This window comes from Nylanderia fulva, unplaced genomic scaffold (genome assembly GCF_048542155.1).
Source record: "Nylanderia fulva isolate GAGA-0341 unplaced genomic scaffold, ASM4854215v1 Scaffold43, whole genome shotgun sequence".
NCBI classification, from domain to species: Eukaryota; Metazoa; Arthropoda; class Insecta; order Hymenoptera; family Formicidae; genus Nylanderia; species Nylanderia fulva.
The window spans coordinates 287,917-312,973 of NW_028190510.1; the positions used below are offsets into that span (position 1 = coordinate 287,917).

The window sequence follows — 25,057 nt, forward strand, 5'->3', positions numbered from 1 at the left end:
CGCTCGACGCTCGTTTCAGTCAAATCATGTAAATAAATAAAGTGGAAGTTGATTCCGGTGTTTGAAAAGAGCAAAATAGATTCTCACAAGAGATAAAAATCTATTAAATATTAAATTACATTAATATCAATTTAACCTCCAATTATGCTGTTTGTAATGAAAAAATAGAAGAATTGATGATATATATATAATATTTTTTCCACATATTTAGCAAATTCACATTGTATACACTTGTGGAATGTGTGAGGAGATTTGCGAAAAAATTGAAGGACATAAATGTGTTGAAGGCTACAACCAGGCGTACATGGAATCATTATTTTTATCAGATCATTTATTTTATACAATTTATTGTATACGATTTAGAAAATCAAAAGTAATACATTAAAATTGCTTTGAAAGACTAACCTCAGTGTCAAAGCCAATATCGTGCTGCAGTAGGTATATAGGCTCTCTTATTGCATTCTGCTTAGAAATAAGAGGACTAACTAAACACAGCAGTTCTTCAAATTGAATTGTTGTCATACGTAAATAATTTTGAAATTTGTCTCCATGCAAAGAAAGTGTAGGAAATATAGCTTCATAAAATCCATGAATGTATCGCAATTCAAATAGCGGATAAACCCAAAAACGCTTTTTTTTGTAAGTTTTTTTTTTATTCAGCCTCATAATTTCATTAATAATTAAAGTTGCTCCAACTCAGCATGAAAAGGTCCCTTTATTTTGACATTTAATGACGTCATCGATCTCAAAATGACGTATGCTTACTACCTGGGACTTTATTATTATATATAGTGTTTTGGAAAGCTCTTGAGATGAGCCGCAAGAATATATTTTTATTTTGATCTTCAGATGACCTTCAAATTTGACCCCAAGGTCAAGATCAAGGTTATCATCAGATGACCCCCAATAAATTTAATAATTTTTGAAACATTTTTCTCTGCCATCGCTGCCTGCAAAATTACGAGTGACAGATTAAAATGGGACACCCTATATATAGTGCATATAATTGGCCAATCAGGGCAGCAGGAGCTGAAATTTCTTTATTTTGATTGGTCAGTAGAATAATACGTCATCCGATGCGTAGAAATTTTTTGAACGCACCTCTATAATAAATTTTCTCTATTCTAAAATTCCTTTATTTTAAGATCTCCCTTATCTTAATCAGCTGTTTTTTCGTCCAAATTCCCTCTAAAATTATATTTTCTTCGTATTGCGTACTATTTGTGCTTATTAATTTTTTTATTGGACATAAACATGGAAAGGAAGAAAGATTAAATTGGGAATAATGAATTAAATGGAAGTTTTTTATTGCAAGCAATTCCGCTAGTTGAGTTAATATAGAGATATGAGTAAACTCACCACAGAAAATACAGAAGACCCAAATGATGTGTCTCCGCCAAAACAAGCTAAAATATCTACATCTTTCCAATGTAAATTATATGTATTTGTATCTGTTTATACAATTTTATAATTTTATTACAATTTTTTTAATTTTATAATTTTATAAATTATAATTTAAAATTTATCTATATAATTAATAAGTTTATAAGTTATAATTTATCTACATAATTTATAGTCTTGTAACTTTACTCTCTTCTTTTTTGGTCAGCTGCTTTCAGTAACTTGAAGAAATCCGAGTTTTTCAAGGAAGAACTGCCAACTCCTGAGACTTCCGCAGCTGCAATTTCCCATAGAACACATACTATCTTAGTCAGTCCGAAGCAGGTAATGCTAGCTTTAAATTGAGTTGATGAAATGTTTTTGTAGAGTAAATTAATGGACAAATTTTAAGGCGATTATTAAGATTTATAAATAAAATGTGTTGTACAATTTATTAAACAACATTAATGTTTTTTGCAGAAAGGTAATCCATTACTGAAGTTTATAACAAATGTTTCATGGGAGTATTCCGATATTGTACCAGATTATGTAATGGGAAGAACTACATGTGCTCTCTTTTTATCAATTCGTTATCATCAGCTTAATCCTGATTATATTCACGAGAGACTCAAATTGTTAGGCAATGCTTACAATTTGCGAGTACTTCTTGTGCAGGTATATATAACTGGTTTATATATTTATTATAAATACATATATATGGATAAATATACATAATTTTTTTTATAATTTTACTAAATATAGAAATACAAATATAATTGTATTATCCTAATACAAATATATTATTTAAATACAAAATTATATTCCTCGAGTTTTGCATATGTATATAAATTAAAGTTTTTGTAATCTTTTGTTATTAAATTATTGTTTTTATGTTATGTAATTAGATTGACGTTGCTGACCCTCATCATGCTTTGAAACATTTAACAAGAATATCCATTCTGGCAGACATGACAATAATGTTAGCATGGAGTGCAGAGGAGGCAGGAAAAATTATTGAAACTTACAAAAGATATGAGGCTAAGCCTCCTGATGATATAATGGAACGTAATAATATAGCACCGCATCAAAAAGTAATTATTTTATACTATTATATGTTTAGTAAATAAATATATATATATATATGTGTGTGCTGAATAAAAAAATATATATATTTGTTGCAGTTGGTTAACTCTTTAACAACAATAAGGTCTATCAATAAAACTGATGCAACAACTCTTTTAACAACTTTTGACACATTAGCTGATATTGTGAAAGCACAACCCAATACGTTGGCCTTGTGTCCAGGATTTGGATTACACAAAGCTCAAAAACTTCATAAAGTTTTGCATGAACCTTTTCTACGCACCACAAACTCTTCTACAAAATGAATAATATTAATCTATATAAAATTTATGAATTGAAATTTATACTGATTCAATAATAATTAGATGTAATCATAAGGAGATATTTAAATTGCTTGTAATACTTTAGACAACAATTATGCTAAAAATGATTTATAAATAATTTGATTCTTAAGCAAAGAAATGTGATATATAAATAATTTTAATCTTAAGCTAGGTATCCAACCGCGCAAAACGTTTGCGGACGTTTGTGAACGTCACGAACGCTTGCAAAACCAATAATAATATATTAATAATATAATATAACAATAATAATAATAATAATATAATAATTAATATAATAAAATTTTGCAGGCGTTCGTAATGTTTACAAACAACGTTTGCAAACGTTTTGCGCGGTTGGTGGATACCTGGCTTTAAATATTTTATATTAAAATATGCAACTTGTTTAAAATTAAAAATTCAAAAAAAAAAAATGGTTTTGAAGAATTTAAAGATACTATATTTAAGGAAAAAACAAACTAATTTATATGAATGAGAGCTGTATTTTTTTATATTCTTTTGTTCTTGAAAATGTATGTTTGCTCTTTTTATATGGAATAAAATATATTTATATTTTTATTCAAATTATTAATTTTTTAATCTAGATTATTTCAATTGAGACAGTTTTAACTAATTTCTTAATTTATTAGTAGACAGGAATTGGAGAGTGGGGAGGGAAAGGGGAAGAAAATAATAACTATTAAATATTATTATTATTTTGGCAATATTATTCGATTGCTTGTATATATGCACATTTGAATACAATAAATTCAATATGTTATTTACATCATTTGTAAAAATATGACTTATAAAGTTACAGAATTTTCAGATATGTTTATACGATAAAATTGTCTTCCAAGTTCTTATATACAATTGATCGTCAATTAACAATTATAAAATTATAATAACAAATGTATTACATTCCATTTTACGCACACTCTTTAATAGTTCTCTAATATTAAATATAAAAATAAACTGAGAAATAATTTATATTTTTATATTTTATATTAGGAATAATTTATTCAAACATACACACATAATATATATGCGCACATTTCTTATTTATGTTTTTTATATTTTTTCAGTTATTTTTTAAATCTTATATATATATTTACTCATTATTATATATACCTGTATGTATATTATTGTGACAAAAAGCGTTCTTTGGTATATTTTAATATAAAATATAAAAAGTGACATACAGTCTATATATATATATTTATATATTTATATATGTGTGTATGTGTGTATGTATTTGTGTATGTATGTATGTATGTATGTGTATATGTGTATGTAAAGATAGACTACTATATATTCTTTTATATTTTTTAAGTCTCCTGTTTTCTTATTGCAGTTATATGAAAAATATTTACATTAGAAATTATGTAATCTTTTCCCACATTTTAAGCATAAAATTAAATTAGTTTTTTCCCTATTTTCTCATTGTTCACACATTAATATAATATTGATTAATTAACATATATTAAAAATATGCCAAACCTGATGTCATTATAAATGTTAAAATGACGACATTTTAATGTCTAATGATGTAATTTGACATCAAAATGACATTAAATGATATAAATTCCGCGAAAATATCTCTATAATAATTAATTAAGATTTTTGTAATTTTTGATAATTATATATTAATTTTTACCAATCAAAAAAAAGATTTATGTCACAAAATCTACACTATGAAATGTGCGTATGAGACAGAGAAAGAATAAATGGTACAATAACACGAAAAAAACTAATTTACTTTGCAAGAGAAAGAGATTCACTTCGAAGATTGATTTCTTGCCTGAGACGAAACGTCACGAATCAATACGACTGCAGTAAAAAGAGCCAGGAGCTTTATAAATTAGATTTTAAAAAATTCATTTTCTCTTTAAATGCAAAGGGATATTCAAATTACGAGTCGCGGTACTCGTACGAGGCAGATATATAATATAATAACAATAATTGTCCATGTTGATACACTTAAAATTCGCTATTTGTAGTATTTTTGGAATTTGCTCCAACAGTGCAGAATCATTTATTTCGACCCGAGTCTCTCATCCTTTACCCTTTATTGATTATTACTACACTGTTGATTACGGTCAATAATTGGCTGAAGAAGATTCCAGCAAAAATTGAAATAGATTCTATCGTTGAGAGTGAATTCTAAAAATACTACAAGTGATGTACTTTAAATATTACATCAATATGAATATTTCTCGCATTTCTTGCGCTGGTCCAAAGATCTTTATTTTAATTCCTTTAAGAAAACGAATCGATCTTTACTTTATAGATTATTTTTTACAATATACAAAAAATGATTAAATATGCACAATCATTTATTATATATATATATATATATATATATATATATTTTTTTTTATATTTTACATTAGATCTCTTTTAATATGTTTCATATTTGGTTTTTCATTTCGCCTCAGAAATTTTATACAAGCTTAGGCCAACAATCAGTTTTTTACAATGTTCATGATTATTGATTTTTTGTTAATTATTGATGTATTGATTTTTTTAAATCAATATCAAATTTTAATTTTATTTTGAAATATGTGAGGCGAAAAAAAAATCGTATAACAAGATGTTTTATACATTTGTGGAAGAGATTTTTTTCCTTTCTTCCCTTTTATATAAATAATATTCTTAATTAAAGAATATTAATTTAACCGAATTTTAAATATTATTTTGCAGTTACCTTCTTTTAAATTTAATTCTTGTCCTATTTTTTTATTTTCGTAATCACACACTTTGAAAGTTATACAAATAATAAAAAATAAAAAATATTCAAATTTAAAAATTTATGTATTTTTAAATAAGAGAAAAACCACGTCTATCTTAAACATTTTTTTTCAATTTTGAAAAACTATGTGGAAAAAAGATATTTTTCAATAACACATACTATTTTTCAAAGTTATGACTAGAATATTTTATATACATTACAATAAAATATTTTAGAGCGCGGTTTAGATGAGCAAATAAATTACAAAATTTGGAATATCGTTATTTCCTGGAAGTCGAAGTATTGAGTCCAATGTCGATTTAAACTTACCTATCGATTGCATTATTAAATAAACAGAATAAGAATAGCCGAATGTATCAGTAACAGGATAACATTGATCGATGTGCAGTCGACGAAGTTGCCTACAATTAGATTAAAATATATATTATTTCAAGTCAAAAAATATTCTTATGTATATGTATATAATATATATATATATATTTTAAAATAATTTTGTATTAAAATATAAAATTTTATACATACATATATACATATATTTATATGTATATATATATATATATATATATATATATATATATTTTTTTTAATAATTTTGTATTAAAATATAAAATTTTATACATACATACATACATATATATATATATATATATATATATATATATATATTTTATTTCAAGTAAAAAAATATTCTAATATATATGTATATAATATATCCATTTTAAAATAATTTTGTATTAAAATATAAAATTTTATACATATATATAAATATATATACATATATATAATTATTGTCAGAAATTAATTATATATATACAATGATAAATTATTAAATTAAGGCCATGTGTAACGAGCAATACGAAATTATTTTATTATTTAGAAGAAAATTCTTAATTTGACATAATAATTACACAAACGTTTCGAGCTCTACTTGCTCCTCTTCAGTGCGCAAAAAAATAATGATAATAAATACCCATAATAAATAAATACATACATAAAGTTCTAATAAAAAAATCCGCAATACATAGTCAATATAAGTTATATAGTTAAGTCATAGTTAAAACGCAAAATATATTTACAATGAATTGAAACCATTAAAATAGTTCAACAAAGTAAGAACCCAATTAGAAGCAGAATGATTCGTCCGGTTATTCATAAAATATTTTAGAATTATTAATAAAAACTCGGAGTGACACTTATACATTGCTCCAAACGAACCACTTATCGTTATTTGACGAAAGTCCCTCGATCTGGCAATGATTATGTCCATCTTCTCCAAATTATTTGATATTTGTTAACTGAATTTAGAGAATTTATTCAATTGTAAAATAGGATTCCACTAATGTGTATGTAAAAAAATTAAAAATTACAAATTAAACTAAATACTAAAATATTGAACCTTTATGCTTACAAATTGTTCCGAATAACTTGAGATGACGATGCTTCTAATTGTTGTTGGCCTTATTGTTAGTACTTGACTGTTGTCTAGTCTTTTAAAAAGTCGAATAAATAGGTGTCAGATCTCACAAAATAAACATTTACATAAGTCTAAAAAATCGATATTTCTTCTAGAATGTCGAAATACGCGTTGTTAAGCAATTCGGTGTCTGTGTTATTATTTATACCATGCCTTTGTTCCTTGATGTGTATCATTTCCGAGATAAGTCTTTTATAATAATTAGATTCAATATCAAGTATTTTAACGTTATCCCAATCAAAAGCATGTTTTTTATTTATAATATGTTCAGAGACCACAGAATGCTTGGAGGAATCAAATTTAATATTATTCATATGCTCTTTTAGTCTAGTGCGTAATTTTCTTTTGGTTTGCCCAACATACGAAGCTTCACAATCCTTACAATTAATTTTGTAGACAACATTATTATTATTGTTATGCACGTTTTTGTCCTTGTGGACTTTAATAAATTTGTTAAGATTATTTAGACAACGGTATCCTACTCTGAAATCTGATTTTTTTATTGTCGATGCTATATTGTCTCAGAAATGTTATTAATGTATGGAATGACAAAAAATTTTTTCTTGCTATTATCTTCTGCAATTTCTTTTTTTCTATTGTTGTTAAACTGTCCATTGTTTAAAACTCTTATTCTCTTATTTATTTCTTTAAAGATCAAATGAATAGGGTAACCGTTGTCCAATAATATTTTAATACACAGTTCTAAATTTTTCTTATGATATATGGGATGAGATAATAACAATGCCCTATTAATAAGATTATAAATTACTCCTATTTTATGGCACATAGGGTGACTCGATAAAAAAGATAGTACTCTACCTGAACATGTCTTTTTTTGAAACCAATCTAAGTGTATGACGTTATTTATTATTTTAATGTTTAAATCTAGAAAATTTATGCTTCTATTAATTTCGTATTCAATCGTAAATTGTAGTCGTTGATTGTAACTATTAAACTTATTCAGTACACTATCAATTTTATTCTTTGGTGCCACCATAATAATGTCGTCTACATATCTATAATATATTCCAATACCAATGTCCAATTCATTAATTATTGATTCTTCAAGATCTTGCATAACAATATTAGCAATTATTGGCGACAACGGGGAACCCATAGGTGTGCCATAAACTTGCTTGTATACAATGTCATTGAATGTGAAGTATGTTGACGACAATATAAATTTAACCATGGAAATGAATTCATTTTTTGGAATTAATGTATGTGTATTGATATAATTCCATCTATTGCTCACACTTTCTATTGCAAGATCTATCGGAATGTTAGTAAATAGTGAAACCACGTCTAATGATATTAGAATATCTTCCGCACCAATTTTCCTACCCGCTAGCTTGCTGTAAAGTTCAAAACTATTATTTACATTACTTTTTCCCGTAGGAATACTATTTGAAATGATTTTATGTAAAAATGTGGCTATCGAGTAAAGCGTGGTATTAATCGATGACACAATTAACCTAAATGGAGTATTCTCCTTGTGTATTTTTGGGAGACCATAACATTTTGGAAGAAGGGAGTCGCTGGAACGTAGTGAGTAATATTCTTTTATTAGAAATGTACTCTTTTTTTTGCCATTTCTTAAGAATATCGTTTAGTTCCTTTTCTATTTTGGAGGATGGGTTCTTTTTTATGATAGAATAGGTGTTATTGTCTTCAAGTAAACCTTCCATCTTATTCGTGTAATATTCTTTTGTCATCGCGACTGTTACGTTGCCCTTATCAGCCCTTGTAAAAAGAATATCCGGATTATCATGGCAAAACCTCCTTGTATATCTATGCATACTAATCAAATCTTCATGAGTTGAATTAAACTTAGTTTTGCCGTGTAAAAAATAGGAAAGTTGTGGAACCAGATTGTTACGTAATGTATTTAAATTTTTCATGTTAGAACTAGTGGAATTCCCTTCTATATCTTTGATAAACTCGTGTATGGCCAACTTTTTGTCATTCTTAAACGGCAGGCCGAATTTACTTCCAAATTGTAATAGATTAGTGACATTGGTAGGAATTATTGTGTCAGTCAAATTAATAAACCATTTTTCGTTAGTACTGGTTAGAGGATTAATATGTTTGTCTTTGAATATGCGTCTTTAATTATATATATTTTTTAAGAAAAAAACAGAGAGCAATACAATAAATTATTTTAAAATATATATACATATAATATATAAAAATTAGATTGATTACAATTAAAAAAAGTTGAGAAAAAAAGCAGAAATAATACGGACTGCAATATTGCACAATAATGAACAAAACTATTGAAAAATTGCTACAACACAAAATAGAGCAAAATAAAATCTCTTTTGTTTCACTATTATATTAATTTTATAAATATAAATTATTATATATTTATTATTATATATTTATTTTTGTCTCTTTGTTAAGTGACAAATCGAAAATGACAATGAAATGCTACTATATATTGTATATACGTTATCTATAATAGTAACGTCAAATATATATTAATGCTTCCGTTTCTTCCCCCCTCTTTCTTTTTCTTTCTACTTTTTCCAAAATGTATCACATATATTATAATATAATGAAAAATGTTTTCCACGTTTGAGCATTTTTGTAAAATTAATGGGGCCAATAATTGAGCGCGTTACAACGGCCGCGGGTAAGTTTCATAAATATGCATAACCATAATGAAAGCCACTTGAGCGGAATGCATATGCATTAATGCATAGACATTAGTATATGTATATGAGGGATGCTAATATTGCGCGAGGATAATTCTCCGCTGAAAGGTATAATACTAATGGGCTTTCGCCCGTTTTGACTTTCATTGGATAATACATGATATACCCGAGTAATATTAGTGTCAAGAAGGGAAGAAGAAAATATGATAGACCGGTGTGGAATAATTAATTGGAAACCGTTATAAATTCTCTGCAAACGTATTATTGATATCAAATAGAAAAATTAATGAGAGCTAGCTCATCAGTGTCATATTTCTCTACGCAAGAGATGATAAGAAATATACGTATAAGAAGAAATACTTCGATTTTCATTATAATAAGAAGCAGGGTTGGGCAACTATAGTTATAATTAGTTAGAAGTGAAAAAAAGTTAAAAAGTTAACAACTTAAACTTATTAACTTTTTGTCTAAGTTAATTTTTTTTTATCTCTGAATACCATTATTGTTTTTTTCATTAAGTTATAAATATATTATTTTTAAAGTGGTGCAGGTAATTAAAAAAAATGCAGCCTCAGGTAATTTTAATATATTGTTCTGCAATGTAATATAGAATTATGTGAATTTTTTGGAATTTTTTACCGTCTTGTTTTGAAAACAATTGACTCAAAAAATTGTACTTTTTAGCATAGATTTATAAGGAAAATGACATAGTACAATTTTAAAATAAAAAGAATGAAATAATGCAAGAAAAGTGCAAATAATAACGAAAAAAAATATGCACATATAATTTAACAATTTACAAATAAATGAGTAATTAATTATTAACAGAGAAATTAATGATTAAAAATTAAATTGCCTGATTTTTCGTCTGCTTAAAATAATTAAACGCAAACAAATAATGGCAACAGCCATAAAATATTAATATCGATTATTCGATGTCTTTGTACAAAAAATATATTTCTATATAAAAATCAAAATTTCTTTGTTATTTGTTATTATAAATTTTAAAAGACTTATTAACAAACAAAATTTTAATTTAATATAAATATGTTTTTAAAAATTAACTTTAGATTTAACTTTAGTTAATTTAATCTTAACTTTTCTTTAATTTGAGTAAATTTTTTGTTCATGCAATTTTCAACTTAACTAAATTAATTTTATAAGTATAATTAACTTTTAACTTAACTTAGTTTAAAACAATCATTAACTAACCCAACCCTGTTAATTTGTAATGAGTAAGAGAAATTGTTCTTCTTGGGGCTCTTTTGAGGAAAAATATTATATATATATATATATATATATATATATTCTTTTAAAATTTAAAATATTATAAAAATATTATAAAATATTATAAAAATCTCGATTGATTCTCGGAGTTTCTCGAGATGTTGAATTTTTTAAGTTTTCATAAAAAACCTATTAACAATGTTATATTTCATATAATATATCCTTTCTTTTAAAAATTAATCTTTAAGATTTTTCAGATTAATTACGGCATTAATTTATAATCAGATCGATGATTTGCAGGATTGGGTAATAAAACTAGTTAATAAGTTAAAAGTAAAAAAAATTGTTAAAAAGTTAATAACTTTTAACATATAGTTTAGTTTATTTGGTTTTAGGAATATTTAAAAATTGTTTGTGATATTTTTTAGAATATTTTAAAAAACTTTTAAAAATATTAAAAAAATGTTCTTTAACGCTCAGATAATATTTTCTTAAATATTTGATACATATGTTTGAAATATTAGTTTAAATTTATATCCAAAAATATTCTTTTAACATGAAAAAACGGGCATAGACCATTATTGTTTTTTTATAAGGTATAAATGTATTATTTTCAAATTAAAATATTATTAATTCTTGTATTCATTTGTCATCGATTGTAATTACAAAAATATACTTCTATATAAAAATTTGTTATTATAAATTTTGAAAGAATTAACAAACAAAATTCTAATTTAATATAAATAATGTTTTTAAAAATTAATTTTTGATTTAACTTTAATTAATTTAATCTTAACTTTATCTGAGTTAATTTTTTGTTTATGCAACTTTTAACTTAACTAAATTAATTTTATAAGCAATTAACTTTAACTTTAACTTATTGTTAATTTTAAAAAATCATTAATTTACCCAACCCTGATAAGAATAAGTAATAATTCAAGAATTTCTAGAAGTCTCAAATAATAAAAACCGAGAAAAAAGAAATTACAAATGCCATATAAAAATGTCAATGTCCTAATAAAAGTCAACTTGTGTTTACTTTCGTCTATTTTAACTTTTATTGAATAATACATGATATTATCCACACAATATTATTAACGCCAAGAGAAGAAGAAAAAATAGAATAAGTAGTGGGATCAAAAATAAAATAAAATGTGAATAATTTCTTGAGTTCTGTCATAAATTCTGCAATGTATTTTATATTGTTGATATAAATAGAAAAATTAATAAAGGTGTCATATTTATATTTACGCAAGAGATTATAAGAAATATATATAAGAGAAAATATTTCGATTTTTAATAACAAGAAAAAATAAAAGAGAAAATAAAGTACCTATTTTGATCTTTAATAACAAGAATAAAATAATAAAATAAAAAATAGAATATAATGTAAATAATTGAGTTCTGTCATAAATTCTGCAACATATTATATTAAGAAATAAATAAACTAATAAGATCAGTGTCGTATTTACGCAAAAGATAATAAGCAACGTATAAAAAAGAGAAAATACTTCGATCTTTAATAACAAGAAGAATAAAATAATAGAATAAAAATAGAATAAAATGTAAATAACTGAGTTTTGTCATCAATTCTGCAATGTATTATATCATACCATTTACACAAAAAATAAACGTATAAATAAGAGAAAATACTTCGATTTTTAATAACAATAATAATATATATATATAGTAATTCAAAAACTAAAAAATGAGAACAAAAGAAACTATAAAATGATGACTGTAAAAAAAGTCCATGCTTGCATGCTATCAACAATAGATAAATAAATAGAAGAATCGATTGGGTGCTTTGAAGTGCTTGGGGCAAATTTGTGGCAAATTTAAGCGAGCATGAAATGAATACACAGGTTCGAAAAATTCTAAAAATCTTCGATCAAAAAGTACTGGTTAATGGTGATGATTTTTTTGGTGCCGAACGTAATATTTTTAACAAAATTTACGATTAATCTTACCACCACCATTACCGGAGCTGTATAGGTCCTGGATATCCATTTTATGCTGCGGAATCGTTGTAACAGATGAAGTAGTAGTAGCCGTTCCTGTACAACACAAAACCAAGCATAGACATTTCTACCTAAGGCGTAGAGCCCCAAGTATAGCAAATTCACGTCATTAAACATCAAAATGACGCCATTAAACGTAAAAATAACGCCATTTTGACGTCTATGACATAATTGGACGTCTAATGACGCCATTAGACGTCAAACTAACATATATATTTGTTATACTTGGCGATTTATTAGATAATGGTCCAATCATCCCTAATAGCAAACAAAATATCCCAAAGATATTCATAGGATATTCAGAGGATATCCAGAGGATATCCTTTGAATGTTCTCTGAATGTCTTTAGGATATGTATGCTGTTAGGGAATAGAAATTAGAAAAAAAGATTCGATTACTATGCATGTACTATGTAAGAAAAAATATCAACATAAATCGGCAGTGTGTTAGTAGAAGTATTTAAAGCGTATAAAAAATACACAACTAACTGGAATAGTATATGGATTTTCGAGACACGGTGTAGTTTGCTCTCGGGATGTCGAGAGTACATCTAAGTTCTGCAGCTTCTGGTAGTTCCTCGTCTAGCAAATCTACTCGTGATAAGATGTTATACAATCCATCTTCACGAAGTGTTACTGTGGGTCTTGAAGTTTGTTTCTCTGGAAGATCCCTGTAAATATTATCCATTATTATACAATAATAAATTTTGTTACAAGAATCTTTTCCTTTTTGTAAGGATAAACATTTTTTACCTTACACATTTCTAACAAAAGGTTTTTTCCTAGAAATTAAAGCATAATTTAATAAATTAAAAAATTGTAAATTAACAAAATTTAAAGAGACAGATTTAGTCGAAATTATAAAGTGTGATAAATGTCATTTAGTTTTTATAATTAGAAAAAAGTATTTAAAAGAAGTATTTATAAATTTTGAATTTTTAAATAAAAGTTGGAATAAGACACGTTAAACAAAAATAATGTTCCAAGTAGCAAACTAACGTCATTATAACGTCAAAATGATGCCATATGATATTTAGCTGCTACCTGCTATGCATAATTAAAATAATGTGCAAATCAATCCCTTATAGAAATATATCACTAGTAACGCCAATTTATCACTTATTTCGAGTACTTAAATTATTGTATATCAGTATTTTAAGTACTCGAAATAAGTGATTAATTGACGTTACTAATGATAAATTTCTATAAGGGATTATAACGTAAATCTTTGAAACATCGATAATTTGAAAATCTTTTATCTTTGTAAAAATACTTACTTGACTGAAATATCGAGAATTGGCTGAGGATAAACACCTTCAGCCATACATGTCGCTTCCAACCCATCTTTGTCATCTATACTCTTTCGTTGATATTGAAATTTGAACTTTTCCTCCGTTGCTATAACAAAGATCATATTTAACGTTGACAAATCACATTATATTGCTATAATTTTTTGATGTAACATTACTATTTTATTATATACTATTACTTTTTATATATTATTTAATTATTATATTAAATAATTTAATTATTATATTAATTATAAATATTATTATACAAGTTATATATTACACTGTATTTTTTTTATTATTTTTTTCTTCACATACAGAATATTTAACGTACAATTGAATATTTCATTAATTTATTGAAATTAATCTCTTTTTACACATTTAATAAAAAACTCATTTAAATCAGCAATGTTTTAGTTTGAAAACGTATATTTTTGAAATATGAAAATGTTATGAGCTGTGAATATTTTATAAAATTTAAATGACTCGTATTATATATATATATATATATATATATATATATAAATTATTTGTATATAATCTAAGTAGATTAATATAAGTATATATTTTTGTACATACACACACATATATACATATATATTAATAATTATATATAAATTAATAATTTAATAATTTATTATTATTTATTATTAATACATTTAATATTATTCAATACTTAAATAACTTTAATAAATGTATTTATATAATAATTAATTAAATAATATAATAATGATTCATATGATAATAAATAAATATAATGTATTTATATACATAAATAATGTATATTAATTAATAATTATATATAAATTAATTTAACATAAATTGTAGGAACTATAAACAGCAAAAAAATGAGTTGCAAAAAAAATAATAAACAAATATTAACACAAATGTCGCAGAAGTAATGTATTTAATAAACTATGGCGGAGAAAAAATAAAAAAAAAAAAATGTGCGAGCACAGCGTTAAAGCGTTTGCTCTAAAAAGGGTGTGGAAAAGAAAGTACATACTCCGCTTTACCGCGTAAATTGAAACCTGAGCGTAAAACAGGAACCACGTAAATAAAAAGCGCCCGGCGTAAATTGAAGGATTTGCGAACGCATAAAAGTGGAACGGCACCAAAGAAAATTTACGCTACAACGTGAATTGAAAAACGGGCATTTAGAGAGAAATAAAGCCGTCTGATTTTTTAAATCGGCGATTTTTTCAATCCTGCCCTACATTTTTGTTATATATTATATATCCCAAACAGCAAACTGACGTCATTAAACGTCAAAATAATATCATTTTGACGTTAATGCAATGTTAATTTGCTATTAAGAGATATTAAGATGAAAATGATTTAAGAAAAAGAATAATAATGATGAAACAAATTATTGCTGTCATTTTTTCATCCTTAGACAAAAAAAAAAGAGTCTCCCCAAGTAGCAAATTGACGTCACTAAACGTCCAATGACGTCAAAATGACGTCAATTTGCTACTTGGAATATTTCAAATATATATATGTATATATGATACAGTTATTTTATCGCGTTAAAGTGTAGAAGCATAATTATATTATATTATAATAATAATATGGTGTAATGCATAATAGTAATAAATTATGTGCGCGCGCGCGTAAAATGTGATTATCTATACAGCTAAACTAAATTGCGAATTAAAATGAGAACTCGAAACAAAATAAAATAACTAAAAACATATACTCGGAAAAGATGGAATAAAGGAAGAATAAAAGGGGAAAAGGGGGAGTTAAAGTGGATTGATGGAGTCGTGGAGAATGTGTAAAGAGTAGGCTAGAGGAAAGTGGAGAATGCCTCTGCTTAAGACAGAGATAAATGGAGAAGTATCGTCCGGGGCGAGATACTTTGAGATCAACGTTTTACGATATATAGATAAAAAGATTATCAAAAGCGCAATAATATAATCCCATGTGAAATAATGTTAAAGCGTAATAATATTAAAACAATTAAAATTCCAATATGAATTCTACATATACATTTTGATAATTTCGTTTGTACATTATAAGTTGGAATTTTAATACCATCAAAGTATAATTGTGGGGGGAGAGGGGGGGAGAAGAGAGAAAAGTAATTAAATTCAATATAGTGCATTATAAATAATATTGAGAATAATAATTGGGAAAAATGTAAGTTAAAAAAATAGAAACCTCCATTCAATCTATGTAATAATTTCAATTTCCATTTTTAATAATGCACGATTAAAAATTTTACGACTAAAATTTAATTAAAATTGTTTCCGCGAAATATATTATATATATCTATATAACAAGGCATATGATTTACATATGCGTTACTGTATTTTATAAATGAGTAAATTATACTAATAGTTTACAAAAAAAATTTTGTTTTATTATTCTTTAAATCTGACAAAGTATTTCTTATAGATTTTTGGATGCTGAAAAATTATGTTGCAAGCCTATTTTTAGTAGCACGTTAGATTTTCCAAATAATTAAGGTTTAGTATGCGAAAAATGACTTTTTTTTGTGATATTTGAAACCTTTTTTTTTTGTGAAAAGGATTAACGTTACATGGAAATTCTGATCAGATGTCATGAATATTATTCATTCTCTATAAAATGCATGTTTTATTTTGTGATATCTTACTTTTTAATCATATTAAGAAGAATTTAAATATAAAATTTTGTTAAGATAGTAAATATTCCGCTTATGATGATAAAGTCGTATAATATTATATATTTTCGAAAAAATGTTTTAGACAAATATTGTATGATTTAAAGGAGGACGAATAATGATAAAATCAAAATTTTGGAAAAAATAATTTTTTTTTTCATAAACCTTTTTTCTTCAGGAGCATCTCTATGTAAAAAAAAGTTCCTAGCTTTTAATTTTTCATATATTCATTATATTTAATCAGACTGATTTTAAATCGCAAGAAAGTTATTTTTGAGTACTTCAATTATATTTTATTTTGACGTGCTAGTAACATTTGGTTTGTAGCATTATATTTTCAGCAAAATCTATAAATAACACTTTGGCTGCTTCAAAATAACTTTTAGCTGTAAGCTAGTGTAATGATCAAATTTGTACTTTAACAAACAGACATCATTAAACAAATGACGTTATACAGCTAAAAGTTATTTTGAAGCAGTCAAAGTGTTGTTTATAGATTTTTGGTTTTGATTTTTGCTGAAAATAATGCTGTAAACCAAATTTTACTAGCACGTCAGTTTGTTACCTGGAATATTATATATATTTATTGCAAAACATGATATACATATGCAGTGTATTTCTTTTATAAATGAATAAATTATTTTATTGTAAAAAATAATACAAATACATGCGATACGTCCATACAAAATACGTGCAAATAAATAAATAAAAAAAAACAATACTCACAGTAAATTACCATGGAAGCGTTAGCGGCCTTCTCGTCCTCAAACGTCGATATCACGCACGTGTAATCGCCGGTTAGATCGATCCCCGGCTTATCCAGCTTCATGGCTCGATACTCTGTGTAAGGATCATCGCTCGCCTTATATGTCAGATCGATATATTTCCTAGCCGACTCGTCAGCTAAGGGCTCCCTGCCGTGAATCCACTGGTAGACCAATCGGTCGTCGTTGAAGAACCACTTGACCACTAACCCTTGACTCGAGGTGTTCTCCAGAGCGTAGTCGCAGTCGAGGATCACGTGATTGACGTCGCCGACCTTCACGGCGGAGGGAACACTGATGCTCTTGATGACGAGTTGTTGGGATTCTGCGATAAAGGATATCGAAAAGCGATTTATTTTACACCTTTTCCCGACACTTTATTTTATCTTCTAGTTAAATTCTCGTTCGCGTTGATGTCGAGAAAGAGACCCAGGTGGCAAATAAACGTCATATTGACGTCATTAGACGTCATTTTTCTTCCTTAGACACGAGTCTCGAGCGAGACTCTCTTGTCCAAGGATTTTTAAAAATATATATTATTTTCGAAACAACCCAGGTAGCAAGTTGACGTCATTAAACGTCATAAGACGTCAAAATAATGCCATTTTGATGTTAATGACGTCAGTTTGCTACTTGGGATATTAAGAAAATGATTTACAAAGAGAATAATAATGATGAAACTAATTATTGCTGTAATTTTTTAATTTTTGGACAAGAGAGTCTTCCCAAGTAACAAACTGACGTCATTAGACGTCATATTGATGTCGAGTAACAGTTTGTTTCTTGGGGAGACTCGCTTGTCTAAGGATTTCTCGAAATATATAATTTTCGAAGCACATAGATATTAAGAAAATGATTTACAAAGAGAATAATAATGCTAAAACTAATTATTGTTGCATAATCAATATTTAATTATAATTAACATTGTATAGTAGTTGCGATAAATGGGGATAAATGTGATACGAATGTCGTCATTACTGTAATAATACGATAATATGGTTTTGCATTTCCTGTACGCGCGCAGTTTTGCCTGGTCAACACACAGAGGCCGGACTACGCGGTGTATAACCATGGGGTAAATCCGACCCCCTTAGTATTACACATGGACATGTGTATAGAGAAATGCACACAACACCGGTAACGAGCGAATAGCGAATAAACATTGCGGGTACACAACGAGAGCGCCGTTAAATAATCACGTTAATTGTAGCGGATTCTCTACTCTCTGTAATGCAACTGCAATTGCCTGCAATAGTACGCTTGTTCTACTCTGTAAACGATATCGACCAGGCCACTTAACGGAATTATCCAATTCTCGCATGCGACGACTAATTGATCAACTTATTTCCAAAGATTGTCTTAAAATTGCATTTCTCGAAAATAAAAAAAATAATAATAAAGATTGCACGTCATAAAGCTTTTCCATCATGTTCTTTTACATTTTATATATATTTCACATATACAGGGTGTTCCAGAATTACCGTAAAACCTATTAGTGCTAGATTTCTGATGCCATTTGGGGATGATTTTTCCTTAGCGAAAATGTTCCCAAGGAACAAACTAATGTCATTAAATGTCAAAATAACGTCATTAACGTCATTTTGACGTCTAATAACGTCATTCGACGTCAAAATGACGTACGCTTGCTATCTGGATCAAGGCATCAATAATTTTTGAGTTAAGCGGTTGAAAATAAAAACTTTGTTAAAATTAAATATTAACAGAACCACATTCTTCAGTTAATTTCAAGTATAGTTTATTTTAATAGAATTTTAATTTAAGGTTTAGTTATAAAAAAATACTCGATAGCGACAATTTTGGATATCATATCATAAAATTTCTTAAATACGTCTTATGCGCCACTTTTAGACATAGGGTGTTGTCTGGGTAACGGTCTCTTTATCACATAAAATTTTTATTGAAGAAAAATTCTCTCCAAATACCTCCAAATACCTGGAATCCTCCTATCTCCTGATACCAGGAATCTGTTAAGTTTTAGGGTAGTTGTGATACCCTATATATATATATATATATATATATATATATATATGTATAGAAGGTGTATAAAATACAACATTTATATTATATTTGATATATGCATAATATAATCTGAATTTTTCAAATATTTCATAGCTCTTTATTTGAGTTTTTAATTTTATCAAGTTCCATCTATTTTATGTAAACGGGATATAGAACTATAGATTTTCATATAAATTTAACCGACCGACGAAAATATTTGACCGTTTTATATAATATTCCGAATTCCAACTTAATTGCACATCCTGTGAAATTTTTCACTTGGTTTAAGCTGATTTTTCCGACTGATGACCAAGCTTTTTGCATGATTCCAGTACATAGAAATTTGCACTTTGAACTTTTAAAAGACCTGAGAGGAGCGAAAATGCACGCAGCTTTAAATAGGCGTATAAATTTCAAAAGAAAAAGGAAGAGAAACGGAATCCTGTGTGTATGCATACACATAGTTTTACAACCAAATAAGCAAGTGACCCACTTTGTACCTCCTTTGTAGATCAGCTTCAAATGTAGCTTTACACGCATTTTCGCTACTCGCCTTTTTACCCTTTTTATTAATTTCAACTGTTCATAAAACGTAGTGTGTGAGAAATATATATTTGTGATTAATTTTTATTACAAATATTTTATATAATAATTTCTTTTATTTTTATAAAGCAAAAAAGACCATTATTTTATCTATTTAATTATGTAATGTAATATATATTCTCTATGTCAAGTGAGTCGCTTTTATTATTGCAAAAAATTGACCTTTTTTAATTTTTAACAACTAAATTTCCCAAGTAGCAAACTGACATTAAACGTCACAATGACGTCATTTTGACGTCTCTCACGTTAGTCGATGTCAAAATTACGTACGCTTGCTATCTGAGTTATTTATCTAGGTGTTATAGAATAATTATCTTTTAAAAATGGTACCTTATTCTACTTCAATATGTGTTTAATAATACAATAGAATTAAAATTGCACAAAATGCATCTGTTAATTTGAATTTTGAAAATCTAAGTTCTCGAATTTCAACAAAAGATTCTTTGAGTTATATGCAATTTATACGTGCAAAATCCCAAATCCTTTATTCTTCCTATTAATGGGGTTAAGCACATATCTGATATATCGAAATAAAATAAGGTGCCATTTTTAAATCGTTAAAAGATAACGTTTTGTAACTTTCTAGGTTTTAGTGTAAGGATATATTAAATATCTTTAGCTGTTAAAATGAAAAAGAGGTCGGTTTTTTGCAATAAAGGTGGGTTCACATGACATCCCAATAAGTAGCAAACTGATGTCATTAAACGTCAAAATGACGTCATTCGATGTCAGTTTATTTTTGTTATTATTAATTTCTATTTTACTTTTCATATAAAATAAAATAAATATAATAAATATATAATAGAATAAAATAATAATAATAAAATAAAAATAAATATAATGATAGAATTGAATAAATTTCCATTATCCATTTTTTATACACGTGCATATTTATATGCATACACACACACATATGCACTTTTATCTATTAAAATGTATTTGAGAACTTGTTTACTGGAATATATTTTATTATTTGATATTTGCTTTTTCGCAATATTTCTTGCCATCCTTATATTCATAGTATCTTATTTTTGTTGTATATTAACTTTTATATATTTTCCTTTGGAATAACTTAATAATTATAATGTTTGCAATTATCTTTGCTTCTGTTACAGAAATCTCATCGTCTCGCGACGCGCTGAAAACAAAGTGCACTTCATTATGCAATATTTGGAACCAAGCTCGTTAGCGATGTCGCGGAAAACAAGCTCGCGGCAAGCAATCGAAACAAAGGAAAAGTTTACGGTGTATACAAGAGAATCATCGTTGAAGACAGAGAAATCAGAAATTCCGGCGAGATAAGATTGTCAATCCGATAAGAATGGAGGAAAATTGGAAAGGGAGGAGCGATAATTCGCAGATTCGCAGCTCGGAGCTTTCGTTGCAATTTCGATTATCGAAGATGCGATTGTAATAATTATTGTTGCAAATAATATATCTTCCCTATAAAGTATCGAATTCCGAAAGTTTTAGCTTTATACATATCGCGTTAAAAAGTGACAAGAGAAAGAAAAAATGCATTTCGCGAAATGTCAGCGATTTTTCATCACCGCGTGTAAAATTTTCACGATAAATCCATGCAAAAATGTAGCCACTTGAAAAATTTGCATAACATTAGTTTTTTATCCGAAACAGTGTAATCGATGAAACAATTCCACTGTGTGTTCCGCATATTGGAATACTGCAAAAAATACTTTAAAGAGGATCATCCGCGATCTCTATAAATACTTTAGTCGCATATATACTTCAAATTCGATCTGTTCAACACGTGTTGCACATGTCGCGGAAAATTTCGAGCTTAAAACAGGTCAGTTCTGATCGACAAAAAACCGATATATATTTCCACAAATGCGATTGTTTAAATAAAAATATAACAAAAAACCAAAGATGAATTAAATAAGTTAAATTGATATTTTTTTATAGTAAAAAAGAAAATAATTTATAATTTATTAAGAGAAACTATTTATTTATTTGTTTAATTATTTTCGAAAGAAATTAAATTAAATTTTACACGAATAAATGGAAGTATATTATATATATATAGTAAATTCCGATTCAACTAGTTAACAATTAACACTCGGCTGAGCTCTTAAGCCACTCATCATCATTAAATTTGTATTACGAATAATTTCATTAATATATGAATTCTAATTGTACGTCATAAGCTTTGCTCGTAAGTTCAAAGCATACTAGGTAAAGATAAATTTGCAAACATTTGGGAGTCGCATATTTCAACAGAAATATCATCAGGAACGCGCGCTCATTTTGTTCCACGCATTTCACAAATATTTCGCAACTGCGTGCACACAAATAGATAAAATACATCCCTCTATATATGCATATATGCATCTCTCTCTATATATTTCTTTCGATAATAAAAATGCTAGATTTGATTATAATTGTGGAAAAATATCAGATATATATTTATTTTTAACATCGCGCTCGATATTAAACGTTAAATAAAATTTACGTACTGTGTGTTGGCAAGTAAATGCAGTAATAGTATTGCAAAACACGTAAGCGCTATATTAAGCGACCAAAAGTACTGGGTCAGAAATAGTGCACGTGGACAGGCTCGCCGATCTACAGGGTGATTCGAAAAGAAACACACGCGCGATATGAGTTTTAGCGGCAAAGCGAATAACAAATTTGTACGTGCAACCTTTGCTTAATCGAAATGATAAACCAGTTCATTTTTCACGCGAGCAAAAGCAGAATTTTCAAATGTTCCATCTTTAGCACTTTCAAACACCTGATTTCTCTAAATTACATAAAAGTGTGTAATAATGATGTATAATAAATTGTAGAAACTATATATAATGCAATACATATAAATAATAACGTACCTAGAATGCATCCGAATATTAGCAGCAGCGATACTAACAGCATCCAATAATGATCTTTCGTCGTCGTCATGATTATCCATCCACGGCAAATTGTTATAGATTTACTCCGGAAAAAGCGAGCAATAAATGGGGAATCGGCTTTTCCACTCTTTTTTACGTCACTCTCTTTTTACGTTCCCTTTTGCGTAACAAAACGAAAGCGCGTAACTTTTGTGTAACAAATTTTTTTTCTCTCCTCTTTGAACGACACACGGATCACGATGAAGACAGCATCGAGACCAGGTGAGGAAGGAAGTCGGAAGTGGAGGGTGTCTCCCGGGGGGGAATAGCACCAAGGGGATGCGAAGCGTGACTTGGCGCAAGGTCGTACAAGAGCAAACTGAGCCAGAAGTAACTCCCTCTCCGAGTTTCTATCAAACTCCCCACCCGGTCACCCTTTTATACACAGGGTGTCTCGTTATTATCGGTAAGCCGATTATTCTCTGTGCGCAAGAAAAAAAAACGAAAAATCGAGAATATATTTTGCCCAAGAAACTTCTTCCGTCACTGACACACGCGTGAAACATTTGTTTTCTTGTCTAAAGAGGTCGCTGGTAACATTTTGAAATATTTCACATTTTTATGGGTTAATTTAACATATTGCTGTTGCGTTAATTGGACTCACAATCAAATATATGCTAAAGAAAAATGTTAATGTAAATGGAGATAATAAAATGTAAAATTAACATTTTTAGTTAAATTTGACATTAAAATTTAATTATGTTAATTTGATACGAAATTTATTTTAAGTTTACTTGAGTTTGCATTTATTTTATGTTAAGATATTCATGTTACGATTTAACATATCTATATTATGTTAAATTAACAACAAATTTTTCAACTGTGAAGAAAAATAAATTGAAAATATAAATTAAAATAAAAAATTTGTATTTTTTATTTAAAAAAAATCCCTGTTAACGTTTTGAAATATTTAACATATTTATGTGTTAATTTAACATATTGCTGTTGCGTTAATTGAATTCAAATGCTAAAGAAAAATGTTATTAATGTTAATTTTATTTTATAAATATGAGTAGGGATAATAAAATGTAAAATTAACATTTTTAGTTTATTTGACATTAAAATTATGTTAATTTAATGCGAAATTTATTTTCAGTTTATTTAAGTTTGCATTTATTTTATGTTAAGATATTAACACAATATTCGTGTCACGATTTAACATATCCATATTATGTTAAATTAACACAATTTTTATGGACCGTTTGAGATATGTGATATCTGTTTTTAACAAATTTTTCAACTGTGAAGAAAAATAAATTGAGAATATAAATTAAAACGGAAAATTTGTATTTTCTTATTAAAAAAGATTCCTGTTAACATTTTACAATATTTAACATATGTTTATGTGTTAATTTAATATATTGCTGTTGCGTTAATTGAACTCAAATGCTAAAGAAAAATGTTAATGTTAATTTTATTTTATAAATATAAGTGGGGATAATAAAATGTAAAATTAATATTTTTAGTTTATTTCGACATTAAAATTATGTTAATTTTAATACAAAATTTATTTTAAGTTTATTTGAGTTTGCATTTATTATGTTGAAATATTAACACAATATTTATGTCACAATTTAACATATTATACATAAAACACATACATGGAAAATTTGTGGAAAATTTCTCTTATTAAAAATGTTTTCCGTTGAAATTTTTGTACTAAATATCTAACACATTCATGTATTAATTTAATATATTGCTGTTGTGTGTTAATTGTTATATCATAAAATATAATATTAAATCATTAAAACAACTAAAAGAAAGTGTAAAAATAACACAATGCATGTATTTTTAATTTTACATAATAAATATGTCTTATATTATTAATGATAAAATTTATTTGTTAAAATTTAATTTAATTTTTACATTAAAATTAAATTAATTTTACACAAAATTACCAGATAACAAGCATATAC

At 26.8% G+C, this 25,057-nt stretch overlaps 2 protein-coding genes across 6 annotated transcripts; one reads left to right on the forward strand and one right to left on the reverse strand.

The window, feature by feature from the left end:
• The first annotated feature begins 1,168 nt into the window (after window positions 1-1,168).
• On the forward strand, window positions 1,169-3,568 carry Ercc1 (DNA excision repair protein Ercc1). Its single transcript, XM_029302259.2, is given in 6 exon segments — window positions 1,169-1,430; window positions 1,610-1,725; window positions 1,861-2,055; window positions 2,286-2,471; window positions 2,562-2,743; window positions 2,745-3,568. Coding segments are annotated over 6 exon segments (792 nt in total). The 5' UTR covers window positions 1,169-1,345; the 3' UTR covers window positions 2,773-3,568.
• On the reverse strand, window positions 3,491-23,467 carry LOC114943263 (uncharacterized). 5 transcript variants are annotated; one of them, XR_014925549.1, is made up of 7 exons: window positions 23,082-23,467; window positions 17,576-17,938; window positions 14,191-14,311; window positions 13,403-13,584; window positions 12,864-12,950; window positions 6,944-8,364; window positions 5,879-5,936 (listed from the first exon to the last, which is right to left on the reverse strand). XR_014925549.1 is itself a non-coding variant. In XM_029318854.2 (6 exons), exons 1-6 carry the CDS (start codon window positions 23,149-23,151, stop codon window positions 5,860-5,862), a joined length of 900 nt encoding a protein of 299 aa, XP_029174687.1. In that variant the 5' UTR covers window positions 23,152-23,467; the 3' UTR covers window positions 3,491-5,859. The 5 variants fall into 5 exon arrangements, 3 of the variants coding, with proteins under 3 accessions (XP_029174687.1, XP_029174688.1, XP_085342512.1); XR_014925548.1 differs by lacking the exon at window positions 5,879-5,936 and adding an exon at window positions 6,380-6,830; XM_029318854.2 differs by lacking the exon at window positions 6,944-8,364 and having other exon boundaries at window positions 3,491-5,936.
• Window positions 23,468-25,057: the final 1,590 nt, after the last annotated feature.

Bases quoted from the DNA above. Each gene is read 5' to 3' on its own strand.
- LOC114943263 (XM_029318854.2), bottom strand. From the start codon at position 23,151: ATGACGACGACGAAAGATCATTATTGGATGCTGTTAGTATCGCTGCTG. The intron at 17,939-23,081 runs GTACGTTATTAT...CCTTTATCGCAG, and splicing joins AATATTCGGATGCATTCTAG to AATCCCAACAACTCGTCATC. The intron at 12,951-13,402 runs GTTAGTTGTGTA...TGTGTTGTACAG, and splicing joins AAAATCCATATACTATTCCA to GAACGGCTACTACTACTTCA.